Genomic DNA, 25053 nt, shown 5'->3' on the forward strand with positions numbered 1-25053 from the left:
TGATCCTGCAAACCCGGTAAGGAAAATGTCCCAAGAAGCAAGAGCCAGCCTCCACCCCTCCTCAACCAGGGCAGCCCAGATTACAGACCAGCTCAGCGGTGGAAAACACAGGACCAGCTCCTGGTTCTTCAAGGACAGGCAGCTCTTGGGCCAGTCGTCTCACCAAATTGTACCCACCTCCAGACTGAGGCTTCCAGCACTGCAGGTAGGGAGGGCAGCGAAATGCCGTGATGTGCAAGCCACACAAACAGGTCAGGCATCTGCAGGAATGGCAGGGACCCTGCAGAGGGGCTGTCCCAGACTCCAGGTGGGCTGGAAGGGAACAGATGAGGAAGAATACAGTGGCGCTGCTCCTCCTCCTCTGCCCACAGAGACCAAACAATGCAGCCAATTTATTCTTGCCATGCCCAGGTGGCATACAGCTGATTATAGGATGAAGTTTGATGATCGGATCTATGGAGAACTTGCTCAAACTCTAAGCTATTAGGGCTCAGCACAGTTTTAACACACCCCTCCTTTTCTTCCTGACCACCCCCCTGCCCCACCCCACCCCACCCCATCCCTTTGGAAACATCCAAATTAGGCCAGTGTTAATAGCTGAGGTCTTTATTTAAAGTTTTTTATATACAGTAAAAGCGTCACAGATAAATCTGTGACAATCAGACAAGACAAATGTAAATCTCTCTCAACAATTAGCAGCTTAAGATCTATAAACTACAGTGTTACGTTCACAAGTGTCATTTCTGTACTTTTCAACCCGTGCAAGTGAGTTTTTCTGTTTATTTTTTTACACTTTTAAAACACACTTACAGCTAAGTCAATTGCCTACTACAATACCACCTGGCATACACAACACAGACACACAGGGTTTTTAACTCTTTAGCCACATTCAGAATTCACTTAAAAACTGGCAAAACTACCCAATCTTGAACCCTTTTGTAGCTTGGCTTCTTTTGTTAGAATGCTGCTTTTTTAATTAAAAAAATGCATATTTTCAAAGCTGAAAGACAGTGCTTTTCTGTCCCAGTGCAACATGTACAGAAGTCAACATTTAATCTGATCAGACCCTAAGACTCATGGGATTGGAATAAACCAATGAAATAATTGCTGTGAGCATGCAGAGTATCACTAAACTAAACTAATGAGGCTGAGAGAAAAGAGAACTTTACAAAATTTAAGATGGTAGGGTTTTTTGCATCAGTATTTTCTTTCTCCTTTACATTGAGAAAGCAAATGGGGGAAACAGATGATCTTCATTTCAACCACAGAATTTCAATGAAGAGCTGCTGCTTTTTGAACTAACACAGTCCATTATATTCTTCCCTTTTTATATGCCAAGTTGATATGTGCTAAACATATCTAAGCAATTTCAGAATCATTTCAACTCTGAATATGAAATGTTTTGGGAAACATTCTGCAACTCAGAGATGGTCACTAAAAAGTTTACATCCATAAGGAAGGCTAATAAAAGGTACTCACACGCACACTCACATCCGTGGCAGAAACTGTCTTCTACGTGTCATCCAGAAACGTTTCAAGAAAGCAAACACAACCACTTAACAAGGAAAGGGAGCTTTAAAGCTAGAATCACATTTCCAACAATATAATCATTGTTAAGCTATCAGAAATCATCACAGACCTTCAAATTGAAGAGGGAGGAAAACCCCAAAGCGTTCTGCTAATGCAAAAGGCAAAACACATGGCAGTTGTGTTAGGATATGAAAAGTGGATGCAGCATCACATATGGCATTACTGCAGACAACTTTCTGGAATGGAAGAAACTGTCGAGAGAGAAAGAGACAGACAAACAGACATTGTCCAGAACCATATGTACATGGCCTTCACCAAACAGTTTTGAGGTGATAAGTTTCTATTAAGCCTGTGCTTTCTGGCAAATTAGCAAATGGTATTTACTGAAGACGACACAGAGTTGAGACAATAAATGAAATTAGGATATAAGGAAGAAGAGGGACAAACACTTCCTTCAAATGCTATGGACAAGTGGCACCAAGTGTCCAGATCCATTGCCTTTCAACTCCTTCCTGCTTTGACCACATAAAAACTTACCATGAGCAATTCTAGTGTGACCACAACGGAGAAAAACAGGTGCAAAGGCCAGGTTTCAGAAATAAAGGCAACAAAGCTTTTCAATTATGTGCCAAATCAGTTCTTACTGTTATTCACACCTTTATTTCTGACAAAAACTGCGTAATGGGAAGACAATAGTTATCCATGCAATTTGAATCAGCCAGAGAAGGGTGGTAAACAGAATAAGAGTTTCACTGGAGCTAGAAGCATGGTCTAGGGAGGGAATGTTTATGCAGTCTTTGCTCAGTCTGCAACTCTGTAGAAAGCATCATTATTTTTGGCTTGAGTCAGCTGCAATTGGCCATTTGTGTTTTAAGTAGGACAGGAGCAGATGAGTGCACATGGTGACAGAGAGAGGTGTGCTGGGAATCCCTGGGGAGGGGGGGTACCTGAGTTTCCTGTGACTATGGAAAAAACAGAATCTTTGAAGGAAGAAGGGTAGCTGGACAGCAGAGGGCTTGCCTCTGCTGGCAATCAGAAGACCCTCAAGGCTGCTAACCTAGTTTGAGGGAATTTCTCAGAACCCAGAATTTGCATCATAGCATAAAGTCCTAGACTTCTGTGTATACATCTATATATGATGTACATGTTCAATATATGTGTACGTATGATTTCAACTGGTTTAGGTCACTTGGGGAACATTTGGTTCCTAGAGGGAACTTAAGCCTGGAAGGAAGGAAAACAGTAAGATCTAACCAAACACCATAAATGGTTTTGAAAGAGAATCCTGGAGTCTTTTTTTATTTCATGGAGACAAAGGTTGAATCTTGGCTTTGTTATGGTGAAAGGGACACCACTTAAAAAAAACAGCATAGAGTGAACGCAGATTCCTTGGACATGAAGCCTGCCTGCCAGTCCCAACAGGTCACCAGCAATAGCATGTTGCTAGGACTTGGGAATTACACTTGAAGCTGACATTTCCTTTCAAGCTTCGAAAAGGTGTTTACACCAAGTACTTGCCCCCATGGCTGAAGAAGAGGATGCTCTCTATGGCACACCACGCAGATACAGTGTACAAAGAAGATCTTGACACAGACACACAAATGATCTTACCAGAGCCTGACAGGAGGAAAACTTTGGTTTAACTTTTTAGGGGTTTATTTAAAAATTAAATCAGAGATACTTCTGAGACAACCATTCTTTTAAGTGGACTGTCGATTCAGTATTTCTTTCCTTAAAAGAACCTGTCTTTCCCCTAGGAAGAGACAAAAAGAAATTCCTTATTCTTATCCTGAGGCCAGGAATGAGATATGACGTGCAAATGAGAAATATAAACATACTCTCCTTCACATCTGGAGAAAGAAAAAAAAGCCCTGCGTGACAAAAATGTGTGGAGAAGATAGATGTTTTTCATGATGCTGCATCTGCATGCTCAGGAGGACAGATAAATGGCATATGAACAGTGCTGCATTCCAGACAGGCTGGCACTAGAAACTACTCTCTGCCCTCCTCAAAACTGTTTCAGGACAAGACGGCTCACAATTATTCACACATTTCTTCATTTAAAAACATCACTTCTTTATTTAAAAGGAAAAAAAAAAGTAACGACCCTCCCAACCCCTTCCAAAAAAACCCCCAATAATAATAATAATAATAATAATTATAATAAAAAATCCTATTAGAAACAATAAGGAAGCACTGAGAGTTTGAGTATTACACTCTTCAAGTATGCTGTTTGGATTTTTTTTAAATCTGTGAATATACATATATAAAAAAAACCTTAAAAGTGCGACCAAGGGCTTCTGCTTAAAGATAAGTATTTCAAGGACTACTTCAAAATACTGTAGCACGACTGTGCAGTTACTGTGTATGGCATGAGGCTTCCACTTCATACGCTTAGCAAAGTTAGCCAGCCTTATAGAAAGTTATTGTAAGTCGGGTTAGCACAAATGGCAAACCCAGACGCTGAGCTGGGAAAGAGATCTACACGTTGTTGTTTTTCTCTTGTTAAGGAAAGAAACCACTCTGAACGCATACATTTGGACATGGAATGTGAGCAGACTTCACAGTAAAAGTTTAGTGTTACAGGTTTGCTGTGGTACCATCATTCAAGGCTGTGCACTAGATTTAGCTTTGCTCATCTTAAGCTAACCACGTTCTCTTCTTCTTGACAGGTTTAGTACAGTAGTTCAAGCCACAATTTAAATTGCCCATTGGTATGCTCCAAATTTCTGCATTTTATTTATTTCTTTTGTACACTTTAAAGAATCTTAAGATTTGCATCCAAAGAGAACCATGCTACATAAAAATTATCCAGGATTCTTGCCAAAAAGAGTTCTTGAATAAAATCTAAAAAATACTATTGCAATGCATCTCGCAGAGAAAAAACGTTATTCTAAATGTAAACAAATTCACTCAGACACTTTAAAACTTCAGCAGAGTAGTTGCTGACTAATCTTTGCCACACTTGCTCACTGAGAGCACCGGGAGGAGGGCGACGCAGCCAATTCCTGCTGCCATCATCTGGGGGGAGACAAGAACCGTTCCAAGTAGCCGGTGATGGCATCCCAGTGCTTCCACAAAAAGGCAATGAGAACCACTATAAATAAAGTGCTGAACGTCCTATTGCGAGTCTTCATGAGGGGCACGACGCAGTTGGCCACAGTGGAGACGAAGACGAGGAGGACAGCCATGACGGCCAGGAGGATGTTGATGAACTTCCCCAGCAGGTTCCTGGCCGTGGCGTTCTCCAGCCCCTCCAGCTGCACCACTTGCTGCTGCTGCTGCTGCAGCTCCATCTTGGAGATGCGGGTCTGGCATGCTTCCAGTGCCTCCTGTTGGCAAGAACACACCGCTGGGTTGCCAGCACCCCACAAGTCCACCCCAGTGGTGGACAGCCCACGGCTTGTACCTTACCGACCAGGCCAGACCAGAGCCACCCTCTTCATGCCTTACACGCCTCCCGCAGGACATGAGTCACTACACTGATTTCATATCCTGCAGCGGGAGTAGAGGAAGCTGTGCCACTTCATGTGATTGAGGGTGAGAAGCCCCTCGTTAACTAGGTACTGTAGTCTGTAACATACCACGTCAGCTCATTTACGCCAGAGAGGCTTGACAGAGATGACAGGCTGGGTATTAGTCAGGCTTTGTTAAAACACACACTTCAGCTGCCACTTTGCACTGTCGGCTGCCTGTCCCTGCACGTGGTGCAATGGTCACCTGAGACCTTACCATCCTTCCTGCCTTGCCATCAGACCCAGAGGGAGGAGGATGCTGACAGCCCTCAGCTATCAGACAGCCTTTGTCCAGAAAGGGGGGGGGACTACCCAGTGAGCTGCTCACTTCAGCTTTGGTTTCAAGAGACCACTGAGGGGACAAAGGTGCTGTGTCTAGCCAGCACTCTTCCTCTTCTTCCTCTTCTGGGATGCACATTCCCACAGCCTCCCACTTCCATCACCTTCCTTGCAGTGGCTTGTGCTTATCCAACCCCTCTGTGAGCCCATTCAACTCTCTTGTCAATCTGGCAGAAAACTAAGTCAACAAAAATAACTGACCAAAAAGCCTCAGCAGCATTCTGCTTGCTTAGTGAGCTGAATGAGCTCAGGGAAAGGTTTGAGGAGCACCAAGGCTGGGACTGCACAGCCGGCATCACAGGAGGAAGATCTCCTCCAGACTGCAGCAAGCTGTGGCACTGGCATAGCTCCAGGTGACACTGCAAGGGCTGGAGAAAGATGTCTAGGAGAAGGGCAAGAAGCATGAGATTTACGAAACTGCCTTTAGGAAGAGGCAAAAGTTTGTGGAAAGAGAAGACTATACTGTACAAGACAACACCTCTAAAGCACTGTTGACTTGGGGGTGATTGTTTTCAGACCTCTTCACCATGCTGAACCTCAAGTGGACCAACCCAACCCGCAGTACAACACTGGGGACATGCAGTGGGTGGGCTAGGGAGAAGGAAGAGAGGTTTTAAGGCAATTAATGCAATGAGAGGTTTCTGCTCTTGCAGATACAAAGTTACAACTTTTTCATTAATCCTCTCTCAGAGTTGCTTTTCTCAGACATAAAGGTCAACTTTAGGTAACATCTAGAAGCCTGCAGCAAACAGCAGTCTCTGTCAGACTGATCACTGAAAAAGGAGCCAGGACTCTGTTCCTCTGCAACATCAGCCCATGCGCGTAGCTAGTTTTTCATGTAAGAAAACTCAACACTTACCTTTTCCCCAGCAATGCTGAGGAATAGTCTGTCCCAATTTGCAAGTTTACACTAAAAATGCTGAATCATAAAATGAAGATTAAAAAAAGCTATTGAGAAATCCCCACTTCAATTTAAGTTTTCAACCTTCCTTCTTCCTGCTGTGTTAAATTAGAGAGGAGAACAAAACCTGAATATTGTAACATTCCCACAAGGGAGAGCCTCCTGTTTACTCTGTCAGGGGCCATGGCACCACTGTCCGCAGACACAGATTTATTTTAACCTTAACTTAAAGGTCATTGTCACCTGTTAGATTTCTCTATCATTACATCATGCCTGTGGAGGTTGATGAAACATGAGGGCTTCTCTTCAGCTATGGTCCCGGAAATTACGGGGCAAAACTGCTCAGCCTCCTCTAACAGCAAGCAATCTGGAAGGACACTGACTCAACGGGACTTGCAGCTGGATCTACAAGTGTGCCAAAAGCACAGCCTGCTCCACCTCCAGAGGAAATCACCTGTCTGAAGCACCTCGGGGGAGAAAAGAGGAAGAACTTTGACCTACCATTCTCTGCTCACACTGTAAATATCTCACGTCAGCGATCAGAACTGAGAGGCCTGCTAAAACTAGCACAAGTACTTAAAATGGACGATAGACCTGTTTTTGAATAGGCCTTTCTTTATATGGTTTAGTGGCTGCTCAGATAATTTCCCAGGTCTTCTGCTCTGTGGAAGGACCTCCAACTTCATAATCTCTGTTTCCATAGCTTTGCTCTTTTACATACTGAAAGAAACGTCTCTTAAAAATACCTCCTTATTTGGGCAAAATCAAGAGAAAGAATTGTTTCCTGACTCAATGCAGTGGATACACAAAGCCGTTTTTCCTTAGACATGTGACCGTTGCTCTAAAATTAGTGGCACAGAAGCACGCCCTAGGGTCTGGCTACTGGGAACACTACTGTAAAAAAGCGTTCAGGTCATGGCCCATTAGTTTCTAATACCCTACAAAACTCTGCACAAAAGTGGATGCAGGCCTCCGCTTTGCTACAGCTGATTCAAAAACTCTGCTCCAGGCCAAGTGGCAGGCTCCCTCTGCAGATCAACCTGCCTGCTGGTGCTCGGGCACAGCCCTTCTTTACAAAAGAAGTTACTTGGAGAGATACCCAAGTGTCAAAGATGGAATAAAGGCCCTTTCAGAACTCATCGATATGCAGTTCAGCAATAAAACTACAAGGATTAAAACCAAATATTGAATCACGGAAGTACTTCAAAGGCGAATGAGTTACAGAAAGAGCAGGTGGAAGACAGGACTTGAGTCTCCTCGTTTCTGTCACCCACCTGAATGTCCCGGGCTCGCTCATAAGACTGATAGGCAATTTTCTCCTCCATGCTGGCCAGCTCCTGTTTTAAATTGAGGATCTCATTCTGGTGGAGCTCAGTCAGGTCATTTAGCTGCTCTTCGAGTCTTTCACATCTAGAAATGATATACATGGTACAGTAGCTTTAATGAGGACAGCAAAATTACACCAGGAACAATTGAGCAATGAACATCACAGAGCTTTTACTGAAAACCAGTGTGGCTACCTCCGTCATTACAAAAGCACGCATTACAATGTAAGACCCTCTCACTGGGCATTAAGGAAATCCTTGCTACCAGGTAAAGTAACGTTAATCCTGTTTCTATCCTGGGGAAAAAACACATAGAGTAGTTAAATGACAACTGTCAAGTGATGCAAGAAATCAAGGATGGAATTAGAATAGAGTATGTTGTTCCCCAAACTTCCATGTAAACCAAACAGTTCCCTTCTAATACCATAAACTCTTAAGCATTTTTATCTACACTCGAACAGTAACGGGCATAAAAATGACACAGAAATGAAATGTGACCCGATGCCTCAGAGAACATGATGGACCTGTCTGATTGCTACATGTGAGGTCACGTGGATATCTTTATTTTTAATTTATCTCCCATGAATGATGCAACTTAACCAGCAGAGACCATCATATTATTTATAATGAGGGCATACGAATCATTAACATGCAGGATTATTTTTCAGTTCGCTACTTGTGAATGGACTAGGAGCAGTCCTGAGGAAGAGGGCTGCCCAAAAAACCTGAGTTACAACAATTCCAAGAGATACAGTTTTGTTTCTCATTGAGGGAGTTTTAGATTGACTTCAATGACAGCTCCATAATGTCGCTTTCGCACCTCCAAAATACATTAAGGATACTTTGCATTTGTATGTAGCACTTTGTTTTTGGAATTTCAAGTCCAAATTTACAAGCAACTCATGCTTCAATACCCTTTTAAAATCAGGCAAGTATTTCTATTACTTCCAAAGGTAAATTTCTGTTACTTCCCAAAGGTAAGCAAAAGAGAGCTAGGCCACAGCCCAAGGGTCGGGAGCGGCGAGTTGGGCACCATCCATACCATCCTCTTCTACCACGCTTCCCGCTAGTTTCTCATTCTTGGTTCATTACGAGCAACAACTCTGATGGTAACTAAGGTGTGGGTACAGCTATTGCGGCTGTTGGGGTTTTCCCACTCTGATTTCCACTGACTGTCTACTCATCGTAACAGCATGGAAAAAGCTTACCATACAGCTTTTATCATCTGACCCTTGATACTGATAACTGAGAAATTTCTAAGGAATTCAACACAGAGCTAATTCTTCAATTTCAGCTCCCCTCTGACTCCATCTGAATTTAATTCATACACACATATGCAGAAAACGAAAAAACAGTACTTATCTAGAATGAAGAATTTAAATCACAAGTTCTGAAACTAAGACAAAAATCCCGCTTCTGTTTTTTTTTTTCCCCCGATTTTTTTGGTGCTTCACAAGCTAAATATTCAGAATCTGTAGGCAAAAGCTAGCCTTCAAAAATAGTCTTGGGGTTTTGTTTTTAATTGAGAACATTCCCAAAGCAATATTGCTTTAAACTAAGGAGGGGTCAGACATAGCATGACAATTTCCAGCAATGACACACATGTGGTCAACCAGTAGCGAGACTAAGACAACCACCAGCTGACACAGCTCAGCCCAGAAAGGTGCCACAATAGCTGTGCAACCAAGACAACACACACAAGAAAACTGGTTTCCCAAGAACAACAAGCTGCAAACAAGGGAATACCGTGTGAAGACTGGCTAATGAAGAAGGAGCCCAGATAATTAATGTTGCCATTTGCTCCCACCCAACTTAAAAAAACCCAACTTGCCAACAACCAAGAAATCACAGCTAAACCCACTCCAAGTCCCAAAGACAGCATCAATTACTTGAAATCTATTCAGTTTGTTAATATATTACAAAATTCTCCCGTGGGTTTATTACACAAAAAGGGACTTAAGCATTTCTGAAAACATCATGATTATGTCTTTTAACCTCCTCCCACATAAATGCCCTTCATAAAACCGCTGTTACCAGGCAGCTTAAATCCTGTTCTCTAAGAAGAAACAATTGTATTTTAATAACTTCAGAACTACCTCAATCTACAGGAAACATAAGGAAACCCTGCAAATCCGTATAGTTAAGAGTTTAAGCATAACATTAGCAAATGGGTTGGCTCCAGTCCTCCCTGCCCTGAATGCAGGACTACCGGCTTGTTCCTGAACCACATTTCATTTCCCTGCTTGACCCCAGAGCTTTTGCAGTTTGCCCCCAAGAATCATCTGCACATGTGGTGTGTTAGACAACTGCTGAAATTGGGTTATTTAGAACAAACAAACAAAAAACCACCCCCACAACTTACCCAGACTTATTTTTGAAATTATACTTCCTCCATTCATCTCCTTTTCACTCCTTGCCCCATTATCTACAGTTTAGGAAATGATTTTTTTTTCCCTACTGTTTTCTACTGGTGTTCAAAATTGAAAAGCTAAGAGGGGTTCATGTGACTTACAGGGCCTGAAGCCAGGGTTTTCTGACTGAAGGACAGTTCACATTTAACGCAGAGGTATTACAAAAATAAAAGGGATAGGACACCTGTCAAGAGGGTTAAGGTTATACTCACCCCTTCCTCTCTAACATATGAGTGCCAGTGTCTACGCAACAGACTCTAAATGTGTCTATGAATATAGCAGTGCCCTGAATGATCAAATCCCACCTTTATTTCAGGTAAGAAAAAATTCCTCATTGGAGTCCAAGAATTATTTTTTCACTAGCGAAAATGTGAAATTTCTCCTTAGAGTTACTAGCCTCTAGATTAATGAGGTCCAGCACAGAAACTTTTCTGTGTAACAGGCTAGTGCCAACTGTCACAAGTATCTCAGAGATCATCAGAGATGTTCATATGGAAGACACCCAGTAAACTGCTGGGGTGCTCGGCTGATGTATGGGATATGGGAACACTTCATTTAAAAAAGCCATGTTAGATTTCCACACGTTTTCTGAGGCTCACTGCTTGGGAATCAGAGAACTGATTTGAAAAAGGCTAAGAAACACAATTATGACCACCTCTTTTTTTTTCGTTTGTTTTTTGTTTTAAAGAGCTTTAAGGCATTTTAAAGTAATAGTTGCAAAATACATGGCTAATACAGTGTATGTAAAGGAGAGACGTAAAAAAAGACATTTTATCTGCACTCAGCATGTGTTCTGGTGAGTAAAGAACTGACCAAACTGATGCTAAAAGATCTTCACTGTACATTGTGAACGGAGTTTAATACCTCTCTTCAAGCATCTCTTGAGATGGACCTTTTTTTTTTATAGCCATGTCATACAAAATTTCATCTGATCCTTACTTGTCATCCAAATAAATTTTTTATGCTACTGAACACACTGCTTTCAATAGCAGAGTAATAGCTAAAAGCAGTATCTATTTGCAGTATACTCCAAGTCTTCTATCTAGACAATACACAAGGGACAGAGCTTGCTCCCGAGGGAGCACGAGCTGCTCTTGGTGTCCGCATCACGCTGTGCTTCCAGCTCCGAACCTCCCCTGGCAGGGACGTTTCAGTGCTTTCATGGCTGGGTGAGCGCCCACCTGACCCAACACGCTGCCTTCGCTGCCCGGCCACACTCCAGAAAGGCCTCTTCAACCCTTCTAGACCTCAAAGGTTTAGCAACTTTGATCTATTTTAAAATAAATCATGAGAACAGACTGAATTCCAACAATTAGACTACAGCAAAAAAATCAGATAAACGAAAGCACCAGCGCCTAGCACTTTGGCTGACAGATTTCTGACAGGAGCGTGGGAGACCTAAATGCCCTTTCCAAGGATGCTGGGCTTGGGAAGAAACCCAAACCCTCAGACTGGCCACACTCCAAATATGTGAGCTCATGACTTCACCGCGTACAAACAGGTTCCTAAAGGGACAAGCAAGATGAAAATACTCAGCAGGAACTTTATTTCAGTCTCAATAGCACAGAAAGTCCCTGCTCGTATCAGTAAACAACCACCACCTTCCAACCGATGAGATAAGCAACAGGCTATTTCAGCGTCCGCTCCCGGTGCAGAAGAAACACAATGACGGCCAAGGCGCCGCCAGAATCTTCCTTCCTCCGTGACTCAGCCCCGGCGGAGCAGCGTGGTGCTCCGGGGCCGGCACGTGCTGCCAGCGGGCGGGCAGGGCAGCACAGCTCACCCCGGCCTTGAGGTGCCGCCGGGCCAGCCTGGGCACCCTGCAGCACCCGGGCGGGAGAACTGGAGCGACTGCACCAGCGAGTCCCTGCCCCAGAGCCACTTAGCAAAACGGCAGCTACGCGGATTGATAGGCAAGATCTGGAAGCAGGGAGGAGACTGAGGAGGTCGTGGAAAACCTGCGAGGCAAGCCATGGCTGATAAACAGAAACTGCACAAACACGCAAGGAAAAAAGATCAGGACTGCAAAAAAGTAGAACACCTAAGAAAGAGGAAATGGACCAAACACCGGGTGAGAAAATGTCATGGCCCGTGCTTTGTTCCAGCTTCCAGGTACAATACAAACACTTAGTGCTGTCCTACTAGCAAAGGCTTCTCGAAATACTTCTTTTTTTTAAGCTCTAACTGAACTCAGTGCTTGTTTCTGAAAGCTTCCCAGAAATAGAGCAGAGTTATGAGGTATTTACAGCTTTTAAAGCCAGTTATCATTAATTTGAATTCCCAGACTCCCAGCTTCAAACCACAACCTCCATTCCCATCTTCCCATTTTTTCTGAGGAGAGCGGAGGAATGAGAGAGGTTCCTAGTTGGAGGAAGAGGTGCCAGCCCTCCCCACCAAGGCAGCGGCATCCTCCCTGCCCTCGGACACATCACGTAACCTTCTACTTCTCAGGGTGATGTTGGCTTTTATCTTCATGATGTTCTAAAATACAGAAGCTATCAAACAATAATCTAGATTTGTACAATAATGTATTATTCTCACTGTGATTAACCCATGAGCTCCTTGCGGATCATGCAGTTACCTGCTCACCTCTGAAAGCCTGCAGAGACAATGGCACTGAGTGTGGTTTAACTGGTCCTCTCTAAAGGCCACACCTTTAATTAATTTGCATCAACATTCCAAATGGCATGTCTAAATTACTATCTTTTTAAGCATTTATAAGCCAAATACAGATTCTCCCGGAAGCTTTTCACTCCAGGCTGCCTTGGTTACTGGCAAGGCTCTGGGCTCACCTCAGGGGAGCACTCAGTAAAGGTTAACAGCACATGACAGATACGACTTCTTATTGCACTGGTATGAGGACCTACGTGAACCTTGCTAAATGGTTTCAGGGAATAACTAACCAGTTTAGCTGACAAGATACATCACTCCCCAAGGTCTTCTATTGTACTTTCAGGCCACTCCTTCAGCTGTACTGTGCTTGCATATAGCGTTCCACCATGAACGGACGCTGCTGTGTGCGTGAAACAACAACCTACTCAGCAACAGACAACAGGATCCCTCTCTACTGGGGAGCAGAAGATCAAACTCCACATTGCTTCGTTATGTGACTTTATGACAATGAGGCACTAGGAACCAAAGTTGCTGTGCTGGGTGCCGGTTTCAGTCAAACCGCTGATTGTTGCAAAGCGGGATTAGAAAGTGGTGTTGGTCTGGCTTTGTCTATCCAAGCTTTGCAAAGCACACAGAAAGCTTGCTGTCTCTACAAGATCCTAGCAAGCTAAGCCTTTTCAAATGTTTTTCCAATGATCTGGCACCAGCATGTCTAAAGAGCTGTAGGGCAACTCCATGTTGTACTGCGCAAACCAATACAGCAAGTGGTAGTTCAGAAAGCCTGTCCCCACACCCAGCAGCTCTGCTGAGCCTCGCAGGTTGTGCTTCACAGCCTGGCTGAAGTGACAAAGGCCATAAGCAGCCTCATTACAAAAGCCTGCTGTCCTCCATCAGAATGAGGACCTGGACCCCTTGCATTTGTTATTTAAAGCTTAAAAAGTGCAGTTTAAGAACCCTGTTGATTTAGACTGAAGTGTCCTGAACGGCTGCAGAAGGGCAGCTGGTAACTCTTCTCTCTGGAGCCTGGGGATGAGCCCTTGTTCCCAGCGTGTGATGGGGAGGACGCAAGATGTTCTGCTGGACAGCAGAGGGTAGCCTGCTGAGAACTCTCTCCCACCCAGCATGGATTCCCTCAGCACCTCTCCTTGCATTGCTTTCCTGGAGGGGAGGTGGGGGTAGCCTGGGGGTAGAGGGAGAAGCTGGCTGCCACACCACACTGTCGGGCTGCCTCCCTGAAGCCACTGTCACCTCTCCTCTGTGACCTGATCAGGGACTGGCGGTACTGCAGCAACTCTTCCGCCTTTCCATTCCTTCCAGCGAGGGGAAGGCTGATGGAAACATGGGTTACCCAATTCCAGAGCCACGTGACCTCCATGACAAGAGCACTACCAATACCTGACATTTAATTTAACTTCATTTCATTGAACCCTGCTACCATGGGCCTGAGCGGAGAAGGGAAGGGGATATCCTAGTTTTAGCACATGGGCAAGATCATGTCTTTTTGGAGAGCCCTAAGAAAGCTGGATATTTCTTTCTCTAGTAGGTAAGGATCTGAGTGTTGGAGGAGGCAGGGTCAGGATACTGTCCGCACATAGTTCCCTGTCTCTTGCCTTGACCCAAACCTTTGCAGGATTTTTGTACGGCAAAGCACTGTCTGGATAACAGTAACTGCACCAATGTACTCCTGGTCTTTTGGGACACCTTTCTAAACCTCTTTGGCTTGACTTTTTATCTTGAAAATGCTATGAAATAACCTCTTTCCTCGGTATTTCTTTCTTGTACAGAAAGGGAGATGAGCAGCAAGATAACAATATTTACAAAAGACAAAGCTGGGAGGGTGAAATCCTGAGAAGACCGCATATGTTCCCCTCTGAATCAGGCTGCTGGGAACTGCCTGCTGAGTAGCACTATCCAGGACTTTGGTACTCTGCAACTCACAGTATTTAATTCTGAAACAAAGTACAAAAGTACATACCTGTACCGCTCCTCCTGCAGAGTCTGCATTATTAATGAGTAATCTCTCTGATAGCGAACCTTAAGGTCCTCAAATGATTCTTCCAGTCTTGCCTGTGTCTCTCGAATTTCTTGAATCTCATGCAGTATTGCATCAAACCCTGAGCTCTGCATATCCAGAGTGTTTGTTTTGGAGCTAGAAGCTCCCACAGGGCCCCCTGTTGTGCTGTTGGCTCCCACTGAGCCCGACGTGGCACTGGAGCAGTCCTCTTCACTGCCATATTTTGGGCTTGACTGAAAGTTCTGAATAACACCTAGAGCCTTGCCTCCTGTCCCATCTTCCTGGCCTTCCTCTAAGGAGTCTTTCAGATTAGCAATGTTGTCTGCACTCCCAAACTTGTTCCTTATGAGGGAGGCAATCTCCCGGGGTTTGGAAACCACAGCTCCGGCTGCTGAATGTGTGGCTTGGGAGAAACTGGAAAGCCCACCTTTTACACTGTCTACTACTCCCTCACTGAAGCCAGTGACTTTTGCTCCAACATCTTTCAAACCCTGATGCATATCCCTGAAGACATCCTTTGGCTGCCGAGGGATCCCATTCTGTTCGATCTCTCGCAGCTTTCGATGGTAGTGTTCTAGTTTCTTCTGCAGCTGCAAGATGGTCTGGGCTGACTTTTGATTCTTCTTCTCAAACACTTGCTTAATGCGGGCACTCTGTTGCTTGTCTGCATTGTTGGCCAGTTTCAGGTACTCTGCCACATTATCATCACGGGCTGTTTGTTCGATTTTGATCTGCTCGGTCAGCTTCAGTATCTTCTGTTGCAGGTGTGTGATAGCCACTTTTGTACGCTGAGGATCTGGGGTCCCATCAACAGAGTCTGCATTGATGCTGCCATCAGTGCTCGAGGCCACAGCACTGGAGGTCTGCGCTAAGCTGCTGACTTCCAATCGCTCGATCTAGGCAAGGAGAGAGAGAAATATAAGCGCTAATCACCAGCTACACTAATAGAAAACCTTTCCTTCTTTGTGCCAACCAACTTGACAATTGGATGTAGTTCTGCAAAAATGCACCTTTTTTTTCAGCTGGCCAGGGTATGGTATCAATCAGTTGAGCTTCATGTGCTTTACAGAGGTCTAGTAAAAGCTGAGAAAAAAACCAAAACCCCTCATGCTTAAGCTGACTTAATGACTCAAACAACCAAACACTCAAGCACAAAGCAAGACAGGGCATCCAAGTTTGGCAGGCTGAGCTCTCTGGTATAAGGCCAGTAGCTCTATCAGCTGGCGAGTAAAGAGACGGAGAACATAACCATGAAAGAGCAAAAGCCACACAGATCAAGCACAGAGCAAACCCAGGTTACTCCCAGCGCTTCACCTGTCTGCATGACAGCGAGCCGTAACAAAGCTCACCAGAAAACAAGAGATCTAAGGCCAGTGCTGGAATAAGGAGCGAGCCCTCCGAACTCGCACCCTGCCTCAAGCAGCCAGGCCCGCAGCGCCTGCTGTGAGTGATGAACCCCCGGGCAGGTGCCTCCAGGCGGAAGGAAAAGAGACATCAAGTTTCAGAGGACAAACCCCATTTTTAGCCGGAAAAAAAGAAAAAAAAGAAAGTAAAGTGAAACGCTACTTCAGCGCAAACGAACCACGCCAGGTAACCGCGGCGAACGCCGATGTCTCTCCCCCGGCTGGAAGGAAGGACCGGGCGGTTCAGCCGCACCCCGACGCTCTCCTTCCTCCGGCCAGGTGCGCTTTTAACGCCCGGGGCCAGCCCGCTCGGCCCCGGGGCCGCTGCGGGTCCTCCGGCCGAGGAGAGCCCGCGGGCCCCCCCCCCCCGCCCCGCCGCGCCCCGCCCCGCCGCGCCCCGCGGTACCTTGGCCCGGCGGAGCAGCAGCGCCCGCTCCCAGTGCATGGCTCCCGCCGGCCGCCCGCATGGCTGCGCCGCCGCCACGCCGCGCCCTACCTGGGCCCGGCCCCGCCCCTTAAAGGCGCAGCGCCCGCCCCGCGGCGGGGCCGCCTCGGGGCAGAGCGGCCCCGGCCCCACGACGGGCGCCCCGTTCCGGGAGGGCGGCGCTTTCCCCGCCCGGCGGCAGCCCGCCCCGTCCCGTGTGTCCCCGTCCCGCCCTGCGGCCGGCAACCGCGGCTCGGCTCGGCTCGGCTCGGCCGGGCAAACGCCGACGGCGAGGCGGGGCGCGTCGGAGAGTAACCGGCGGCGGCGGCAGCAGGCGCCCGGGAGCGCCCCAGCGCTGAGAGGGGCTTCCGAGCGGGGCCCGCGGGGAGACAGAGCCCGGCTGCCGCCGGCCGCCGGCGGCGAGGCGTGCGGCAAGGGCGGGCAGCGCCTCCCCGCCCCGGGAGGGCCGGGCCAGGCGGGGGCTCGTCCCCCCGCTCCCCCGCGCACTCTCCAGCCGCGATCGTTACAAACCGCTGGGCCTCCCCATCACGCCACCCCCGCCACGGACGAGGGCCCGCAGCGTGGCGAAGGGCAGTGCCCGGCCGTGCCGCCCGGTGCCGCCGCCCTCCCTCCTGTCAGACGGAAAGCCGGCCTCGGCAGGGGCCGCCAGCAGCCCTCCGGTCAACGGGCCGTGATCCGCGATCGGCGCCCCACGCTCGGGGCAAAGCAGCTTTAATGGGCGCGTTGCTGCTTCTCCCTGGACCCCGCAGGTCGGTTTAAACACTGGGCAGCAGCCCAGATTACTTCGACAGCTACCAGCTAACTCACCACTTACTCCCCAAACGCAGAACACGTTTCCGTGTTCGTCTTGTGAATACGTACTTTACAAAACAAAACACACGGTTAGAGTTAACTGTATCCCTCTCTCCAGCTTCAACATTCTACACTTAATGCAACAAAATTAACACCCTGCAGTAGAGAGGCAGTGTGGCCGCAACACTGGCGAAAGCCGAGCAGGGTCAGTGAGGCTCCTTCCCAGCAGCTTTACCCTGAGGTCCCTGTTTGCTATCACGTTTGCTGTCTCTGAGATCTAGGCATGCGCCTATTTCAAAGTAGTACACATTCTGTAAGATACCTCTTCCTGGAATTTGTAATTTCATTAAGATTTTCCTAGGACTGCCACTGATCTGATTTCTTCGTACCGTGTAGAACGAAACAAAGATCCTGTGTGCGCGTGCAGGGCATGCCTGACCCAGAGAGTGTCAACCACCTCCCTGTGGCATAACTGCTTAGTTCCTTGTCCACGGTTCCCTCGTGTAATAGCACGCAGCTCGATTTACTGCTTTGCCAACTCGCCATAACCCGTAAAGCAGTACAGCATAGACTTTTCTATTCAACACACTGATACAATCTTATTACTCGTCTTAATTGCCTTACAAAACAAGCTATCTTCTCAAAGAGAACCCCATCAATCCATTTGTAATGATCTGTATCTACTCCAGAGGAAGGAAGTATTAATGGCAGGTGAAAAAAAGAGCGAGCCACAAATCTAATGCAATTTTTTCAGAAAGTAATTTGAAATAACTTTTTTTTTCCATAAACAAATACTTTTGCACTGGCCAGTGGTAAAGGTGAGCAAGAGAGGGACTGACCCCGTGTCCCAGAACCAAACAACTGTTGATCATGTTGGGCTGTCAGCTCTTCCACAGCACAGTCGCTCTGAGCTGAAGCTTGCACATTTCAGTGTCGTAGAACTAATGGGACTTCAACATTACTTCACAATAAAGAGTTTCTATGGGCTTAATTTACTCCCAGTTGGGTCTAGTGTGTGTGTGTGTGTGTATCATTACTATAAATTACACTAATAGTACACTCTTCCTCTCAGACACGAGTTTTGTGACAGAAAAATTTTGTAGAAACTTTCTCTTCCCCCCCTTTTAAAGTCAATTGACTTCAGCATATCTCCTCAGGTTATCTTCCTATACCTGTGACAGAAAATAAACCAGAACAGCTATAGTAGAATAAACCATGTTGGGATTAATTACTTTATAATTACCAGCTGTGTGGATATTATTCTGGAATAACAAGAAGGGTGTTTTTTTCCAATTAAAAAGCAAACGGCTGTACAAAGTGCTATTCTGGAACAGAACTGAGATAATTTAAGTACTTTCTCCGTACTGACAAGGCTGTAGAAAGGGAAGACTCGGCACAAACTGGGTCCCTGGGAGATGCTGGTGACATATTATTGATTTAAGATGACCAGCAATCTGTCCTGAAAAGATGCTGGTAATTTAAATACTGTAACAGTCAATGCTTGTATAAAAATAGGGATTACAATTCAATTAGTCTATCTCCCCTGCAATACAATTTTCCAGTATATTGACTCAGTCCAGACAGAGTGGACCTGCATGACCTCCTACCAGGAGGTATACTGAAGACTGCTTTGGCGTTATGCCATGAACCAAATAAAATCATGTGAGGACCTTATGCTTTCTCCCCCTCAAGATCTTACCAAATTCCTAGCACTTTCAACACTGTCAGGCTTTCCCCCGGTAAAAATATTTCTATGTATCTAATCCACAACACACAACCCAAAAAGAACCTATGATTTTGCCTTTTGGTGTTGCTGAAGATGAAACACGACAGTTCCTTTAAAGGTGTTTCACCCTCCCTTCAAAACTACTTCAGTAAATGCACATACCACAGAGTCATTCACCAAGACGACTGATTTTTTTAAACAAGCAGGGCAGTTAGCTTAAGCAAACAGCAAAATTCAGAGCAAGACTACTGTAAGGAGATTGCTCAGCTCCTGCTTCCTCCTCCCTTATTTGGAGCTTTAAAAATGTGACTGAAAACCATCATGTTACTTGGAATAAAAATATATAGGGCAAGGTGAGACAGGGGAGCCAAGAATGAAAACTGCAGAGAGCAGCCCCGGAAGGCAGCTAACAGTGCCCAAGATGCCCAGATTAGTCATGCTTCCCGGTGACTGAGCACCCCGAGTGGCAGCGAAAACTTATCACAGAAAAATTCAGAAGTTGTTTTGTTTCCTTCTCCCCACTGTGCTGAAGGCAGTAAAGCGATACAGGCAGAAGAATCTCGGAGACTTATAGAAAGTCATAAGTTTTAGACTGTGTTTGGAAATACGCCTCATTAACAGCATCGTTAGCGTGAGGCTGGCCAAGCCAGCACACTGCAGGTGCAGGGACCACAGCAACTCGGGCCAACTGTTCACATCAGGTGGGCAGATCGTCTCCTGCCTCAGGCACACGCAGGACTGGAGACCTGCGGTCTCCGATGACAGACACAAGACAGTTAGTTCATTAGTAAATAAGATGTCTAATTAACACCTTATGGGGAATACAAATTAGAGGGCAGAAAAAAGGAGCGTCCTTCACGTCTGACCATGCCTGCAGAGTTGCAGCACCCACGAGTGCCTGTCAGCCCCCCACTCCGTTGGACCCCTGCAAGGCTGGGGCCAGCTCCGTGCTGCGGAGCATGCATCCTGCCAACCAGCACATCCCAAGACCTCAGAGACACGGGGGTACACCGAGTGCCCTCTCTGATTCGACACACAAAGCGAGGGCCTGAGTGCTGGCTCTTTCTATGCCCAGGACATTCCCTGTATTTATTAGAACTATTAACTGAATGCTCGATATAGGTAATTACTTTTCACTGCCCTCAAGTCTCCTTACACTTTCAGCTGGATACAGAATTATTTAATTCCTGCCCCTATCTGCTCAGCAGTGGCTCTGACAAATTATTTTAAGGTACCTTTTGTAGAAGATTTTGGAAAATTTAGGACTATAAGACTGTTAGAAATTAATATAGAATGGGTTAAGGTTATTAATGGCAACAGAGCTGCTCAACAGGTCATGAACAGAGTTCTCAGCCTGCCCCCCTGTATAGTCCCAATCCAGGACCCGATTAAAACTCAGTCAAGTTAATCAGTAGAGACAGATCAAACAAAAGATGAAAAATCAGCAAGATACAGGTGCTTAGCTGGGGAGTGATTAAAATATGTAGAACTTACAAAGATAAATATGAAATAGTTAATGGAACAACCAGAGACATTTTCTCAGAATTGTGTAGGTATGAGACTTCAAGATAAAGGGGATGAGAAGATGACTGACCCAAGACGGACTTCGAAACTCACAGGATGATGACTGGACGGAACAAGAGAAGAATTGATGAGATAAGTTCATGAATGATAACAACATGGGAACCAAGATCAACTGGAAAATTACACAGACTTTGGACTAGGATAATGGGTGGTAAAAAGGTATATAAGACTGAGAAATTTTTGGAGGGTTGCCATTCACTGCGATGGTGGTCCAACTCTGAGTTGTTAATAAAGCAAACCTAGAGAAACCCATGACTGAGAATTCTTTAACACCTTTATATGATTTTTTTTTTGGGGGGGGGGGAGCCCACCACAAATTAAGGCAAATAAACAAAACAGTGAAAAATAGAAGTGCTTGAGAAAGTTCTTTGCAGAAAACAAACCAAAAACCAACCAAAACCCCCACAAAAAAGTGGGGTTTGAAAATGGACAATTTTCTACTATACTACTATAAAGATAGGATCAAAATTATTTTGGAAAATACTTTACTTGACCAGTTGCCTATGGTCTGCTGCTGATGGAGAAACCAAATGCCAGGGAAATGGATTTTTTTTTACTTGCTGCTTTGCTGCAAACTATAGCTGGGTGAATGGACCTTGGTAAATTCTCACATTTCCAATGGACTTATTCCTCTATATTTGTCAACATGGAATACTGTATATTATATTTCCCTCTAAAAGCAAAAAGATGGCAAACTGTACTAAGTAAAGATTTAGAGAAAGTGTATCCTGACAATGTTCAGGATCAAGTCTCTTTAGATTCAAGAAATTCTGTGAGTAGGAAGAGAGCTGTAGAAAAGGAGCTTGAGATTACTTAAAATGCATGACTCTCAAATTTACCTTTTATTTTCTTGTTTCCATACCCACATGTTCTTGGCAATATTTATTATTTTGAGGAGTCAAGGAGGCTTAAGGAGAATACCTTTTACTGCTTTCATGCAGGGGTGACTTAAAACACTAGTACAAAAACATCTGTTCAACAAACCATGAGTCACATGAAGCAGAATCAATCTTTTGGATGGATACTGCTGCAGTTTCCACTGAATTAGTAACAACCCCAAATTCACATTAGTTCCACCAGTCCTGCACTTCAAGAGGAACTGTCTTTTTAAGAGGTATGAAACTGAGAGCCCGACAACCTATGGCTGCAGAAAAATCACAACTCTTGATACAGGGGTAGGGCTGTTAGGCTCAGTGTCTTGTAATTACACTGTAATTTCTCATCTGGCCCTGCCTTGTTCCTCATTTCTCTCCACTTCAGTATTTGTACAGTGCAAAAAACGTACTGTATCATTACAGATCTGTATTAAACCATCTAAATGCACACTTGTATGAACCCATACACAGAATCCCTGTGAGGTACAACGAAGAGATGTTTAAACATCACAAATTACTATGAGGTACCTTCAACATATTCAATTAAATGCGATCGACAGCCAGAGGTCACCTCCCTGCATGACACCTGCAGCACATGGCTCTTTAAACATCTGAGTCAAGGTGGTATCAACCCTACTGTCTGTCCCGTGAGCAGACAGCCTGTAGTGTCCCTACTGGATCTGATAAAGACATAGCATATTGCAAAATGTATCCTGGGGCCCAAAGTAAACAAAAAAAGTAATACAGATTACTCTGCCTGACCTACCTTGGTAATGCAATAAGCTATTTATGACCTGCAGTTGAGAGAGCTTTTTTCTAATGCTTTGCTTTTTAAAGGATGTTACAGAATCACAGACTGGTTGAGGTTGGAAGGGACCTCTGGAGGTATCTGGTCCAATGCCCCTGCTCAGGCAGGGCCACCTAGAGCCAGCTGCCCAGGACCACGTCCAGGCAGCTTTTGAGCATCTCCAGGAACAGAGATTCCACACCCACATATAACATTTGTGGATATGTCTGTAATAAAAACTTGGACCTGTAACCCTTTTCATCTATCTGTGTGCTGCAACACTGCCACACATTTGATACTACCAACTCTTTGGTTCACTATTTATTTCAAATTGCATGTTTATGTCATTGCAAATCCTGTGTAATAGCATATGTAAGGAAAAGATTTCTGTTCATTCACCTCTCGATTAAATACAGACAGAAGATCCAAATACTGCTGCACTGAACCATCCCTGCAAACACAACTGTCCACTCACATGTGGATTCATTTAAGAATCCACCTTCCACCTTCCCTCAGCAAGTGCCCAGTGCGCATACATGCTCCTGCACTACGTAACATCTACCTTGGCTTTACCGCCAAGAAGAATACAAAAGAAAAACAAAGAACAGGTCCAGTGTGATTCTTCTTGACACACTGTGCAGTTATCCTGCAAAATTTTATTGGCCGATTGAATGTTCAGAAACTATAGCAGCTTTGCATTTTAACAGGCTTGCATCTACTTACCCACAGAAACTGCTGGTCATCACTGCCAGCAACTGTTTTGAGCTGCCCCTATTACGCTCCTGAATCCAAATCAAAACCAAAACTGGCTAAGGAAAGCATACACACAGATGGACTGCTCAAGGAAGTCTTGCTGTGTGTTTTTCATAGTACAGCTCCTTGGTTAGATTATAATTGGGGTTTCTGAAAGAGACAAACAGCTCTTGCCTAAGGGCAATTAACCGTCAAAATGGTGGGAAGATCATCCTGGTTATGGAAAAAAACACCGTGAGAAAACAAAAATGAAAAGTGACCCTGAAAAAAATAATAAAAAAAATTTCTAGTACAATCCCTTTGCCTGCCTAAGATAACAGCTAGAGCAGGGAACCAACACCAAGAGGAAATGGCTTTATACCTTACTCACAGTAATTAAACAATCATGAGCAATGATTACTACAGCATGTGTGCGCTCATGTTACATCTGCCAACTCAGAGCCATGCACGTGGGTCCCAGCATTCCCGCACGGCCAGTGCGTCCTCACTCTGCAGAAAGGGGAAGAGATGGCAGATACCTAAGAAGGAACAGAAGGGCGAGTCAGCAACTGCAACAGAGCAACACTTTACAAGATGCTCCAGTGACTCACCTACAATTTAGCATTCCCTTTCTTTGGTGGGGGTGCCAAGTTAAGCAGCTCCCTGCCTAACTTTGTATTGGCACAGGAGGGGGACAGAAATAACAAAAACTCCCCGTGGGGCCGAGGTGCCAGCTAACCTGGGGACGGACCCAGCGATAAGGAACTTGGAGACGTTTTTAGTCTTACTAAGTTCCCAAAGCTGGTTCACCATAAGGATCCACACACTGAGTACCAGCAGGACTGCAGGAACACTACAGGAGGGAGAAGTGACCTGGGACAGCTTAAAGTGGTGCTGGAGCCAGAAGGAACATACATCAAGCTATGGCCCGAGGTACACATACAAACCCTCGCCCACAACTTGGTATCTGGTAAAGCCAGCTGCAGCATGACTCTCCCATGGCCTTGTCACCTAATTCAATGTGAAATGGAGATGTGACTTCATATGCTGCTTCAAGTGTCAGAAACAGAGTTTAGCTATAAAGCAACCAGCTGTACTGTCCTCCTATCTGTCAGCAGCAGAAATCCCTGAAGGAGACCGATATTTCAACTTCAGCAGTCACTGGGGGCAGGGGAACAGTGGAAGATGCTGCTGCCGCGTGACATCGTACTTGCTGTATCAGAAAGAATGGCACACAGCATCCGTCACAACCAACTTAACCTATTCCAGAGGGGAGCTTCAGGAAAGTCTCTGTTAGTATAGTACAATTGCTGGTCATAGGCGTTCCCTGCAGCACAGCGCTTCCAGTGCGGCAGAGCTCAGCGGGCTTTACACGTTCCCCATTTGCATCTACTTGCCTGGAGCACCATGCCTCTCAGGAAGCAAATGCTATCAACTTACTAACTGGTTAGGAGGTAACTGAAGCTACAAAGCTGACTTACACCTTTCCCACCTGCAGTTCACGCACATGCATCCCTGACTGCCCATCAGCCAGGAACGGTGGGCTGAGGCAAAGAACATTACACAAGCTGTTTCCTCAAACGGGATGGAGACACGCAGGATCAGGCACCAGCTCTGCCCACAAGTATTTATTTACATGCTGGAGACAGAAGGGGACTGACACAATGCAGTGTAACATCTCCCTGAAGATGATGGCTATGGACCCTTTAATTCTTTTTAAAAACCCAACTGCTGCCAAAGACCTTGCCTTCTTGACCTCAAATTTCTGAAATCTTGAGAAAAGATATTTTTGAATGCAAAAGAGTAAGGCTTGGTGGTCCAATTCAGTAATGGTTTTCGAAAGCTACAGACTAGTCAAGAAGAAAATCAGTGGTGCTGGTTGAATAAATGGGGCAGTAATATCAACATTATGGGTACAGCAAGTCCAAGGGAATGAATACAACAATCTGAACGGAAAAATAGGAAAACTGAATTATACACAAGGGCTTGCAGGAACTTGATTTTTGAGATGAAAAAGGATGACACAGCAAAAGATATGGCCAAAATAACATTCATGGATGT

At 45.4% G+C, this 25053-nt stretch overlaps 1 protein-coding gene across 5 annotated transcripts in view; it reads right to left on the reverse strand.

Moving 5' to 3' along the window:
- Positions 1 to 590: 590 nt before the first annotated feature.
- The window catches only part of TMCC1 (transmembrane and coiled-coil domain family 1), a 100210-nt gene continuing 75747 nt past the window's right edge, over positions 591 to 25053 (reverse strand). For 4 of the 5 annotated variants that reach the window (XM_052777857.1, XM_052777861.1, XM_052777862.1 and 1 more), the window contains exons 2-4: positions 14610 to 15544; positions 7560 to 7695; positions 591 to 4862 (exon numbers count right to left, since the gene is read on the reverse strand). In XM_052777857.1, coding sequence (XP_052633817.1) covers positions 4548 to 4862; positions 7560 to 7695; positions 14610 to 15544 — 1386 coding nt within the window. In that variant the 3' untranslated portion in view covers positions 591 to 4547. Of the gene's footprint in view, positions 4863 to 7559; positions 7696 to 14609; positions 15545 to 16457; positions 16643 to 25053 lie in introns of those variants that run through there. The other variant, XM_052777860.1, reaches the window with a different exon arrangement.

The sequence above is a fragment of the Harpia harpyja genome, chromosome Z, assembly GCF_026419915.1.
Source record: "Harpia harpyja isolate bHarHar1 chromosome Z, bHarHar1 primary haplotype, whole genome shotgun sequence".
Taxonomy (NCBI): Eukaryota; Metazoa; Chordata; class Aves; order Accipitriformes; family Accipitridae; genus Harpia; species Harpia harpyja.